Consider the following 13,619-nt stretch of genomic DNA (forward strand, 5'->3'; position numbering starts at 1 on the left):
TTCATATCTAGTGGACCACCGCATATCTCCGGAGCAATATGGCCGTAGTTGCTAATGCTCCTAAAAACCAAATAACAAACAAACAAGTCTCATCAGTTCCTCTGACATTGATTTTGGTCTAAGCCTCATACACGAAGGAGCTCATAGCTGGAGAAAAAGCCTGGTGGCTTGTAATTTCCCTGAAAACTTAACAATTAGAATTGCTATTGCTAACATTATCATCAAAAATTATAAAACATGGTTATACAGCTGCACTAAGCTACATTTAAATACTCAGATAAGTAGGAAAAATAAGCTAACCTATGTGAATAAAGAGAGATGGAGATGCAGTCACTTAAAACTATTCCTTTAGTACAATAATTCATCATATTGTCAGTTAAGCAAAAACTCCCCATTCAAAATCAACTGACTTGCAAAGTCGCTTCCAATATTATAGAAGCAACAACAATCATACATATATTAAGCTATAACTATTTAAATAATTTGATAAATACCAAAGTAAGTTTAACTAAATGATTAGAGCACTTTAAAATATTCCTTTACTACAATTTACAACATAAATTGTAAAACTCGTCAAATTTAGAAAGTTCATAACACTAGACCCAAGCCACATAGCCTCGCTCACAGAGATCCTGTTGGCCACATATATAGAACAGATAATCATTGATATACTAATTTATTTGATCATAATCAGATGTTCTGCACCAGATCATGGTAACCAGAACTTAACTGCATTTCCATCCCCCCCCCATCTCCAGTCCCCTCTTTTCTTCAGCTCATAATACCCATTAACCTCTATCAAATGATCCAAAATTCAAACTCTCCTTCTGCCTCAGTCTCTTGTCCATCACTTCAATTATATTTCCTAACAAACTCTTCCCCCCACCCATAGTACATGTCCAATACAAGTCTTTCTTTTCCTTAAAGCCATTATCTTACTTCGATTTTCTCCTACCCTGCTCAATATTCCCTTATTTCTACACTATCTGTCCATTTTGCCCTTCTGAACATCCTTCACACCCACATCTCAAAGCTTCAATTCTTATAATAATACCCCTTCCTTCTCTCTCCTCCTCCTCCTATTTCATAGGTCATATAAAATTATAAAATTTATTAAAATAATCAAGGTATTACTTCTTTATACCAAATGGCAGCTCACACAATACTGCTCCATTCTTTACAATTCAAGAGATATTTGCTAAGTGAGACAAACTGCTATCTGATGAGAGACTAGTAAGTCTCAAAACATACTCTCACAGTGGCATCTATTCTTTGAAACAAATAACATGAGACTTTCAGCTATATATAATTGTTTAAAAGTAAAGCTTCTCAGCACAACTCATGATAAGGAAGTTGTTCTCCAACAGGTAAAAACAAGAGCATTTTTTATGGCAATTATAATCCTCCTGACCTAGTATTCAATTTACTAATTTATTCTGTATACCTACAGGCTTTTCTATAATAAATTAATTGAGTTATGGAGCCATTTATGCTTTGTTAGTTGTTTTTGCTTTGAGAAACTTCAAGGAATCGTTTTATCTATGTTGATGTCTTAAAAACTAACAAAATTACGAGCATACGTGTGAGATCTTATTTTATTTAGAGTCCGCCATTTTAGATACGGTGCTGGTATTGTGCATTTGATTTCCCCCCACACCTTTCAGGTCATACGTGCTTGTATAAAAATTTTAATTCTGTATTCTAAAATTCTATATTCTAAAATATTTAGAAGTTTTCATTCTGACTCCAGTATGTTCTTGGAAAAGCTTTAGTTTGAAGTTATCATATAGTAATTTTTTTTTCTCCCATATATTACTCAATTTTTATATACTCTCTTTATTTTATTCTTTTTAAGCACTTTTGTCAATCAATATGTGGTCAATAATCAGGATGCTACTGCTATTTTTTAAGATCTTTAGGGAAAACTGAAGGATGCAAAGAAATGTGTTGTCTGTGTATATATTCACAGAAGTATACCGAACAAAAAATTAGTCATTCATGGTATGTGTACCTTCTTTGCTTGTTTTTCCGCAAAGAAAAAAGAAGTAATACTGTTTTCTCTATTTACAGGTATGAGCTGTAAATGAAGAAGAAAAAAAGTTCCTACCATGAAAGTTGGAGTGAAAAAAACGAGCGGAAAAAAGGAGTGATAATATTTGGCAGGTCTAAAGAACATCCTGTTAAAGAAGTAGCTGAATTTGCTAATATTTCATAAAGAACAGCAATAAGAGTTTTTAAGGAATAACATAATCAAAATCAACCTCATATTAGGTGATGGATAGTGATCAAACTGTGCTATGTGATCATGCAAAGAATATCCCAACTAGTACACAAAAAATGAAAAATGAAAACAAAAAGACCACTGTTAATAGCTATGCATAAAAAATGGGCTAAAAGACAAAATCTGGCCTGCTGATGAATGGAAAGCTGTGATATCTGAAAAATCCAAATTTTGCCTATACTATTCTAATGATGCCAGGTACGAAGTTTACATGAGAAGCAATTAGGCATTTCATTTGGACCATGTGAAAGGTGTCATACAAGCTGCTGTTGGTGGTGGTTGGTCAGTGATGCTTTGAGGATGTAACTATTGTGAACTGAGTACCCAACTTGAAATATCAAACAGAACGAATTAGGCTGACTATACAAATATTAGATGTGTGGAAATTTGTCTTTAGTCAGCATGCAGTTGATTGCTGTAACGAACTTCCATCTGTCATTCTGAAAGTTTGGAAATTGATAGCTTAAATAAATTTAAGGAAGAACTGAATAAACATCTGGAAATAAATGGAGGGATAAAATGGGAAGGGGCTATTCTGGGTGATTAGGTTGTACCTTTCTGCTAAACATTTGGATATTCATGATTTCAATGCTCCAACAGACACAATCAGTGTCTGTCAGCTTCCTTAAAATTGAAAAAGAAAACAACAAACTTCCTTTCCTTGATATCCTGCTCACCAGAAAACCCAACAGAGCTACTTATGAGAATGAACAGGAAGCCAACAGACACTGGGATCTTCTTAAATTACAAATCCTGCCACCTGTTCTCAACAAAATTCAGGGTAGTAGTAGTAGTAGTAGTAGTAGAAGTGGCATGTGATGCAAGAAAGTATGTGTATGAGCTTATGCAGCATCAGCCAAAAAAAAAAAAAAAAAAAAAAAATCACACCATTCCCTCCAAATGCCTGTCCAGTTCCTCCTTAAATTTATTCAACCTATCAACTTTCACAACGACAGATGGAAGTTTGTTCCAGCAATTAACCACCCGCTGGCTAAAGGCAAATTTCCGCACATCTATTCTACATCTGTCTTTTCTTAATTTGAATTTATGCCCCCTTAGGTTCGTAATCTGAACAAGTGGAAGGATCCCATCCGAATTCAGCGGGCTCAACCCATTCAAGGCCTTATATACCTCAACCAGATCAATGCACAGGTGCCTAGTCTCCATCCACTGCAATTTGCAGAACTTAAGCCTCTCTTCGTAAGAGGATCCCTTCATTCCCCTCACCAATCTTGTTGCCCTTCTCTGTACACGCTCAAGTAAATCTACATCCCTCCTAAAATGAGGCCTCCAGACCTGTACGCCATACTCAAGGTATGGCCTGACCACTGCCTTATACAGAGGGATAATCACCTCCTTTTCCCTGCTAGCAAAATTCCTATATAACATTGACAAAACCCCATGACCCGCCCGGGCAGCCTGTCTGCATTGCTCAGAAAACTTTTCATATCTCCCTGCACAATTACTCCCAGGTCTTTTTCATTTTCTACCACCTTAAGTGTAGTACCACACATTTGGTACGTTTCTCTGGGGTTACTTCTACCCATATGCAGTACTTTGCATTTGTCAAGGTTAAACTTCAGTTGCCACTTCTTAGCCCATCTGCCCAAATTATCTAGATCCTGTTGCAGCAGTGTACTGTCATTACTGTCATTAACAACCCTGCCAACCTTCGTGTCATCTGCAAACTTCGACATTAAGCCTGATATGCCTTCATCAATATCATTGATAAATATACAAAACAACAGTGGACCCAACACCGAATCCTGTGGGACTCCACTAATAACATTAGTCCACGAAGAGCAGCACCCATTGATTACCACCCTCTGTCTTCTCCCACTTAACCATCCTTTTATCCATTGTAGCAACTTACCCTGAATACCATCCTGCTCCAATTTGTACAATAGTCTTTCATGCGCAACAGTGTCAAAAGCTTTCCTGAAATCCAAACAGATGATATCAAAATTATTTTTTGCATCCAGTTCCTTTGATGGTTTCTCAACTCCATCCTCAGAGCATACAGAATCTGTAAAGAAGAAAACCCCCAACAAAAACATCAAACAAAAACCAAGAAAAGCATTCAAGAACAGATTTTCATTACACGTTATTAATAGAGCAAGAGAAGATATCTCCAAAACCTTCGCAGAACCCAACCCAGCAGGGACAGAAGAATCACCATATGCATACATGCCATATGGTGGTTATATGGCATGGTTATATGGTGGTTGTTGGCATTTAAGGCATTTACAAGCCTTACATGCCAACGATCAGTACAAAAATAGCAAAAGAATCAAGAAAATATGGACTCCCCACTTTCTTCAAGAGCTCTGCTTTGGTGAAGCTGTTTCAAAAACAACAGCCCAATAACCTCAATAACCCTAGTAATAGTAGGGTTATTAATGAACATAAAAAAGATGTACAATACCGAAGAATCCTAAAATCTGACAAAGCTCTATATGCATTCCAATGTGGTGACTTGTGGGGCTTCAACAATACCAGAATCCTCTCTACCAGTATAACCAGTATAACAGAAAAAAATTTAAAGAAGCCACCTTCATAAAAATGTTCGGAGCCTCACCAATTAACAGAAAACAAGGAATCAAATTCAACCCTCAATATTTCCACCTATTTAACAAGAAAAGAGAAGAAGATATAGCAAAATGAGAAAAACAAAAAGAAAATACTCCAAAAATCTTGAAGAGCAGCCCACACACGTTCTCCAGACCTCCCAGCACCAACCTACAGATCAACCGAGCATGAAGGAAGCACACCTCAAAAAGAACCACTGGATCTAGGATAGTAAAACTTGGCACCCTACTATTGGTCAAAATATTTAATCCTATAATGTAACTGTTGGCAGCACCTGTTGCGGTATGCACAGCAGGTTTGGCAGGAGTTTGACAGCAGTTAAGAATTTAATTTTTATGTATATGTATCCGGATTTACCTTAATCTATAGTGCAACCTTGTGTAACCCTAATGGAATTTTAACTGAAAAACCCTTAACTTGAAATTCCTAAAATTCATAATTAATAATCTATTACAAATGTACCCAAATTGTAACTCTTTAACCACTCTTTTCCCCGAACAGCCAATGTATGGTCTGATGACAGGCAGTAGTAAGTTGCCTGAAACATCACCTTAAATGTATAGAAAGTTTGGGCTATAAGCTTAATAAGCTATATTATTAATCTCACATGGATAGAAGAGTGATTATTATAACAATTAATTAACTGAAAAATGGTTTATAAATGTTTAATTCAAAAAAAAAAAAAAAAAAATGACAATGGGCTCCAGATTTAATAAACTGTGGGCTCATGTTTTCAATAAAAATTAAACAATTACTCCACAATATGCATATTCTGCATGAAGTTTAAAAAATACAAATAAAATAACATATAACATGGCTATTATGAAAGAGCATTAAACCAGAGTATACTTAGCAAGAAGTGATTAAGGTTACAGTGAATAAATATGCATATAGGTCATCCTGAAAAACCCCATGATTTGAAATAAATAAATTTTCTACTTATCATCTGGGAGGATTACAATGATCAGAAGAGCTTAGAATTAGTGATTTTGACAAGAATATACTCATATGCCACAGTCAATTAAAATGCATATACTACTGAATTCCCATTGACTTGGCTACATCGGGTCATCAACTTAACTAATACATCATTAAAAAAATAATAAAAATAAAATAAATATATAATTAAATGCAGGGAAAGAAGGACATTAAGTGGTTGTCCATAATGAATTAATGTGAAATATGAAAAGTAATTAAACCATATGAATTGTTATCAAGTGAGTTTAATTCCAACAGAATAAAACTATTTAATAACATGTAGGTAAATAACAACAGCAGGCAATGTCTCTGGATCCTACGGTTAATTCTCTCAATCAGAGAGAGAGATTAAAAGCAGAGACAAGCTGTACACAGCATGGAAAACACTATTTTCTACCCATTACCACTGTTTGGAATGAGGTAAGTGAATTACTTTGTACAAAATAAAATTCATAACATGAACAGTTACTGTTCTTAACATGAACAATAACTGTTCATGTTAAGAACAGTTATGAATTGAATAACATGAACCATGTTCATTGTTCGTGTTATTCATATTTCACAAAATTCAAAAATAATTCAATGTAATTAGGCAGTACCTGTGCTGTGGGACATAAATATTTTCTTGAGGAGCAATTTCTTTGTTTACAGGAAAAGATGATGGAAACAAACCAAGCCAGTAATACAGCTCCTCATTTTCATACGAAAGATGAAAGGAAGACAGATTAACTCCAACTTCGATGATTTCTTCTTGGATCTGAAAGTTTATACATTATGATCTTGAAGAAAGTTTTTTTTTGAAAAAGTTTTTTAAAAATCATTTAAACTAGTTAGTTAATGTATATAGTGCATTATATTTTAGGCTCATTAACAAATAATAATAATTTATGATTGATAACAAAAAAAAGGGGGGGGGGTGAAAAGCAACAAATTTTATGTGTAAACTGAGAACATTTTTGGCAGTATGGCAGATGTGCTGGACCATCTGCCATACTGCCCATTCATCACCATCAGCCATTTCAATCCACTGCAGGATGAAGGCTGAAGGCCTCTCCAGAAAATTTCCAGTTCCTTCTGTTTTGTGCAATGGCCATCCATTTGCTACCAAAGAACTCGTGAATTTCATCTGTCCATCTCCATTCTTGCTTTCCAGGTTTTTTTTAGCTCCTCTTGGGTACTATTCTGTTATTTTTTCAGTCCATCTGTCAATGTCTACAAGCTGTGTCCTGCCCAAGTCCATTTCAGTTCTTTAGTTTTGATAAGAATGTCCTTTATTTGTGTTTGCTACCTAATCCATGTGTTTTTCTTCTTATCTAACAGTCTGATTCCTAATATAATTCATTCCATTCTTCGCTGTATAGTTTCGGCTTCTCTTCATTCTTTTGGTGAATGCTCAAGTTTTAATTCCATAAATCATGGTGGATAGTATACATTGGATCATTATTTTTCATGTCAAATTAATTGGGATATTTCTCCTCAGTATGTGACTATATTTTCTGAATGCTATCCATCCAAAATTTATTCTTCTCTTGACTTCCAGCCATTTATCATTACTACAGTTAATGACTTGTCCAAGATAAGTATACGAATCCACCTTTTCCTATTTCTGCTCCTTCAATGATTATATCCCTTCCTGTGGCATACTTGTTTATCATTACTTTTGTTTTAGCCATATTCATCTTTAGTCCAAAAACCTTACGAATTCTGCAAAAATGATTAAGATTTTCCTCTAATTCTTTGGGATTGTGGCTTATGGTCATAATGTCATCTGCAAATCGTAAATGGTTTAGGTAGTCTCCATTCACATTGACTCCTTTCTGCGACCAGTCCAATCTTCTGAAAGCTTCCTCGAAGGCAGCAGTAAACAACTTCGGAGATATTGTGTCTCCTTGCCAAACTCCTTTCTCAATTTTAAATTTGCTACTGTCTTTGTCTAGTCTAATAAAGGAGGTAGTGTTCTCATATATTTTCTTCAAAATCATAATGCACGGAGTGTCTATGCCTTGTCTTTCCAGTGCCCAAAACATTGCCTTATGCTGTATGGGGTCAAATGCCTTTTCATAATCCACAAATGCCAGGCATAATGGTGTTTTATATTCATTTGTTTTCTCCATTAGCTGTGATATTATGTGAAGATGATCCATTGAGAATCTTGTCCTAAAGCCAGTTGATTCTCGACAAGTATTCTTTCTAATCCGTTAGTAATGACCTTCATGAACATCTTGTAAATGTGGGACAACAAGCTGATTGGTCTATAATTTCCAATTTCTGATTTATTTTCCTTCTTAAGCAGCAAAATTATGATTGCATTATTTCACTCCTTAGGCAACAATCCTTTCCTAAAGTATTTTGTGAAGAGTACTGTTTCTGTGTCATGTCTCTTCCTCCCAATTTTAACAACTCATCAGTAACTTCATCTTCACCAGGGGCTTTCTGATTCTTAATCTTCTTCTTCACTGTATATCATCAGGAAAGATATTGGGTATGTCGTATGTGTTGCTAATTTGTGATCCATCTTCCCAACTGCCCACATCATTTCCTTGCTCCTTATATAATTCTTTATAGTAGTCTTCTGCTATTTGAATTATGCCATCTCTGCTATTCATAAGTTCACCATCACCATTCTTCAGTTTTGTTTTTCCTTAATGCTTGTTCTACTTTTCTTGTGTTAAATCTTCTTATGTCCTCTCCAAGCTTCTTTCTAATGGCTTTGCATAACTCAATATACTCAATTTTTTCTTGTCAGTGTTTATCTTGCTCTTCATTTGTCGTCTTCGGTTCATCATGACGTGTTTCTTGACTAATTTTTTCTTCTTTGGATTTCTTTTTACCTATAAATTTCTCAGAATTTATCCATTCCAGAAAATTGTTGTATTCCTTGCCGATATCTTGGTCCTGAAAAGTCTTCAGAAGCTCAAACTTGTTCTTAAGTTCCAATACATACTGCTTTTTTTCCTCTTCTGTTATCTCAAAAATCTTTGTATTATTTACTCGAGTAAGTTTTTTCCTTTCTTTTCTTATTACATCTATATCAAGAGTGCATCTTACCATTCTGTGATCACTTCCAACATTTACCTTGTTCGGGACGGTAACATCGTTCACAATATATCTTCTGTTCGTGAGGAGGAACTCGATTTCGTTAGTTGTTAATCCATTTGGGCTCTTCCATGTCCACTTTCTGTTCACCCTTTTCTTAAAAAAAGTGTTCATTACTGACATTGAAAGGCAGGACTTTCACCAATTCCAAAATTTCCTATAGTTTCCCTTTTTGTGCTGTTTTGTCTCTTTCCAACCTTAGCATTGAAGTTCCTCATAATAATGGTGTAGTGAGTTTTCTGTTCATCTAGAAGTCTCTCAATTTCAGAGTACATTTCTTCAACCTCTTCATCAACATGGCTCGGTATTGGTGCATATATCATTATAACATTTAGTCTGTACCTCTTAGAAATCCTGAGTAGTAGTAGTCTTGACACCCTTGGTGATGTACTTTTGAATTTCTAAATGTTGTTTTTTTTATATCTTTATCGACAGAAAGCCAACTTCACTGTCATTGTTTTCACTGTTTCCATTGGTGTACAGCAGATTTCCACTTGATAAACTTGTGATTCATTTATTCTTCTTGTTTCAGCCAGCCAAGCCAATGATATTCTAATTCATATTTTCTAATTCCTTTTCCAGCTCTAATATCCTATCTTCACCGATGAGCGATTTTACATTGTAACAGGCCAAGTTCAGTTTCTGTGCATAGTAGCCTGGTCGTACCCAGAAATTCTTAGCACCCTCTGCTTGCACTCTGATCCTCTCGCTGCCATAAGACAGGGAGCAAAAGCCGCTGGGGACTGGGACTGAGGGCCAATTGTTTTGTTGTGTTGTCATGTCCTAGAGGGTGTAGTCTTTTCCACTTTGTGCTGACCAGGCATCTTGAAGAGAACCACTCTACACATTCATTGCCACCAGAGTGACATAACAGGGCTTATCATCGAGAAGATGTGTATGTGTGGATTTTAGGGAGGCAGTCCTACCGGACTTTTAAATCTTCTACGATAGAAACAGTCTAAAACACTTGGATCTACCAGTGTTTTAGACTGAGTTTTTGATAACACACAGAATGCCTGTTCTCCCCTCTAAGCCCCTCTCAGAGGGGAAATAATGCCCATTAATTCCCCCTATCAGTGGTAAAACATGTAATAATCAGTGGTTTTAATAGGCTATCTATATAATATACATTATATAGATAGCCTATGCAATATGCATGAAAAAAGAAATGATAATTACTAGATTCAATTGGGCCAACTGTAATCCTTTGCAGTCCAGAATTATTTTCACTGTCTTCCCATGCAATCCAATTCAACAATAAACAAAATGACTAGTTGAAATGTGATGTTCAAAAATTATTAATTTTTTGATTTACACGGACTAATTTATAAAACAGCAAGACAAAACAGTTTAAAAGCTCTAATGCAATATTTCTTCCTGGAAGAAAATATTCATAAAACTTTCCATTGAGATATGATCAAAAATACTTTTTACTTTAGAGCACCTACTCCGAATTTCCTTTTTGGTCTTTTTTGTGTGCAAGGAGTAATCATCCAAAATATCAGCAGAAATCTTTTTCTGCTAAATACATTCTTTAAAAACTTAATTCTGTCTGTTCATTCCTCAGACCAATATTTCTTTATATATCAGTGTTTAATTTAATCCCACATTGACAACAACATCAAAAAACTTCATTCTCACATAGGTAGCTATCCAGCTGATTTTTGAATTTCTTCAAACTGTCAGCTTCAACTACCTGCAGAGACAGCTTGTTCCAGTATACCACATAATTGTCACTACATAACGCTCCACTCTGTAATTGCATTTCTTGATATGGACTGCAAAATGCTGTTACTCTTATTTGTTTATAAATGTTTGTTTACACCATGTTGTTCATCACTTGAAATTGAAAAATCACATGTACATACAGTACTCAAAGCAAATAAGATACATTCTCCGATTTTGCAATAAAGGGAAAAATCTTGCTTTTAGTCTTATTTCCTTTGCATATTACGGATGTAATGAATGGTGGCTTACGACCATTATATAATAATAATATTATTTTATTATATTTTTATTTACATAATAGATATAAAAAAATTATCAGGATATACCCATGGGCCCCATCTTTATGGGAATTATGCTTTTTATGTTAATTCTTTCACCACGGTAGCTATGCTTCTGCTCCCTCCATACACCACTGGGTGTGTCCTACCACACACATTGTGCTTACTGTTTAACAGGTCCAACACTAAGTAGATCCAAGCATGCAGCACTCACTTTTTTCAATATAAATGGCATGTTACTTAAAACACAAAGCAAGTTTATCCAGCTATCTTTTCTATTCTGTAACATCCAAAAGAAATTATACATAAAAAAAAATAATAATAATGATTAGCACCTTTAACAAAAATGTTAATTTAAATTCATTAACAAACTAGTCAAGCATACAGTCATAATATATTAGAAAGTGGAAATTTTCACCCTATACCTGAACAAGATACAATTAGTTGCTTTTAAATGGGCGGCTTCTACATTTTTATTTGTTACAATGTTACATACCTTTAAAGTAAGGGTAGCTAATCTTAACATAGCAAATTGCTTATGGCTACTGGCTATAGTTAAGTCATGTACAGCAAATTGGGATTGTACATTCGAGGGATATCCTTCAGCAGAATTTCTTCTAAAATCAGCTGAGACTGATGAGACATGGAGAGTAAAAGTCCTGAAAGAAATTAATACTTAAATAGTATCAATAATAATAGTATGTGTGCTATTTATTATAGGCATATAGGGTGCGCTATTTATTAATAATATTATAGTAATATAAGCTTTTATTTATTTTTAGTCATTTTATTGACTTAATTGTTAAACTAAAATATTTTCTATCAGTGGCTTTATAGTTCTAGTCAAGCTCCATGGTTTATTTTGAATTTAGATAGCGATTTGAAAGTTAATACTTAGTGTCCATGGCGCCTCCGTAGCCAGGTGGGCAGGAGCAGGAGTGTGTAGCACACGCTTATTGATTAGACTGGGGTTCGAGCCCGTGACACACCAAATACAGAGGACGCGGAAAGGTCAGGGAATGATTACCGCATATCCCCGGAGCAATATGGCCTTAGTTGCTAATGCTCCTAAACACCAAATAACAAACAAACTTAGTGTCTGTAGATTTTACGTTCGTGACTTGCCGCCATTGTTACATGATTGGGAATATCGTAACGTAAATCACAAACTTCATAGCGTGAGGTTGGTTTAAAGTAAAACTAGATAGCGAAATACGTTGCACTGTATTAGAAATCTGTTAGATTAGTATAGTATCATCATTTAATCAGTGTATTTATTAATCTTATTAAATTTCATTGTTAATTAAATTATACTTAAATGGAATCATGACCCAGACTAGAGCAGCAAAGCAATGGGGACAAAGTAAGAGGAGTGCTGAGATTCTGGGGAAACCGAAGGGGGCAATTCTCCAATGCATCACAGACTAAAAAAAGTGAGAAATGTTTGCAGACCTTTTTAGAACAGGACATTATATAGCCAAGGAGGAGGATGTCATTGTGTGAGCTAAGTGCAGACTCTGTGAAGAAATTAGGCACCAACAGAGTTTGAGGTGTAGGGTAGATGCACTCGAAGAAATTAATATGAGGGACCCATCACACTCTCAGCTGGCCAACAATGCCAGCGCTCACTCCTGTGCATCAGGCAATGCAACGGCAATCTCCAAGCAGAATGCACTGGTCCCACAGAAACCAGTTATAGTTGGTGACTCTATTGTCAGAGAGACAGGGAATAAATTATGTTAAAAAGGATAGGTGGAACAGGACCAGCACATGTCTGCCAGGGGCAAAGGTTGATGCCGTTGTAGAGCAGATATCTTTTAAGGGCACAAAGGGTGATATTGTTGTACACGTCGGCATTAATGATTTAAGAGTAGGAGACCAGCAGAATTACTTAACAAGTACAAGTCAATGTAGAAAAAAAGCCGTGAGTTAGGGTTGAATTTGAAAGTGTCCCCAATTCTGCCCAGACACAATAGGAGGGAGTTTGTATGATGAGAGCCTTATCAATCAATACGATGCTGGAGAGATTGTGCAAGGTTCACGGGGTAGAATTTTTATTAGTGTGGTCTGTGCTTGCTAACAGGAGAGACTGCTTCTGCAGGGATCGGATACATTTAAATAAAAAAGGTGCAAGGATATTTGCTGATGCTTTCGAGACAGTCTTAGGTGGGTCGGAACACTGCAAAGTTGGGGGGATTCACAGACTAAAAGATTGACAGTAGCCGGAGGCAGAAGCAAAAATGATTCTTGCACTGCTTCTACAGTAATAAGCAGCAGCCTGGAAAGCAAGTTGCATGGAATTTCAAGAGCTACTAGGAGGAGCCATCATGGAACAAGTAAATACATGGGCTGTGTTGGGGTAAGTAACAGTAAGAACACGTGCACATATACTTGCATTTACACCAAGACTAGAAGTATACTAAATAAATTTGATGAATTTGAAGTGCTGATCAATACATGAAAGGCAGATATTGTTGGGATACCAGAGACATTGTGTCACACAGATATAATTAGTGCAGAATTGGTATCTGGGGAGTACAATGTGTACAGAAGAGATAGACAGGGTAAAAAGAGAGGAGGGGATATGCTGTTAGTTAAGAAACATAAAATCTAAGGAAGTGCATCCAGTTAACATGGGTGGAGAGAGTGCAATGTTGAGGCTGTTTGGT

General features: G+C 35.7%; 1 protein-coding gene across 1 annotated transcript in view; it reads right to left on the bottom strand.

Moving 5' to 3' along the window:
* Positions 1 to 13,619, bottom strand: part of hob (bridge-like lipid transfer protein family member hobbit) — a 916,854-nt gene that overhangs the window by 764,916 nt on the left and 138,319 nt on the right. Inside the window, exons 11-12 of the mRNA XM_090374277.1 lie at positions 11,447 to 11,609; positions 6,448 to 6,605 (exon numbers count right to left, since the gene is read on the bottom strand). Coding sequence (XP_090230403.1) covers positions 6,448 to 6,605; positions 11,447 to 11,609 — 321 coding nt within the window. The remainder of the gene's footprint in view (positions 1 to 6,447; positions 6,606 to 11,446; positions 11,610 to 13,619) is intronic.

Source organism: Mastigoproctus giganteus, chromosome 5 (assembly GCF_048544385.1).
Source record: "Mastigoproctus giganteus isolate SK-2022 chromosome 5, ASM4854438v1, whole genome shotgun sequence".
Lineage (NCBI taxonomy): Eukaryota > Metazoa > Arthropoda > Arachnida > Uropygi > Thelyphonidae > Mastigoproctus > Mastigoproctus giganteus.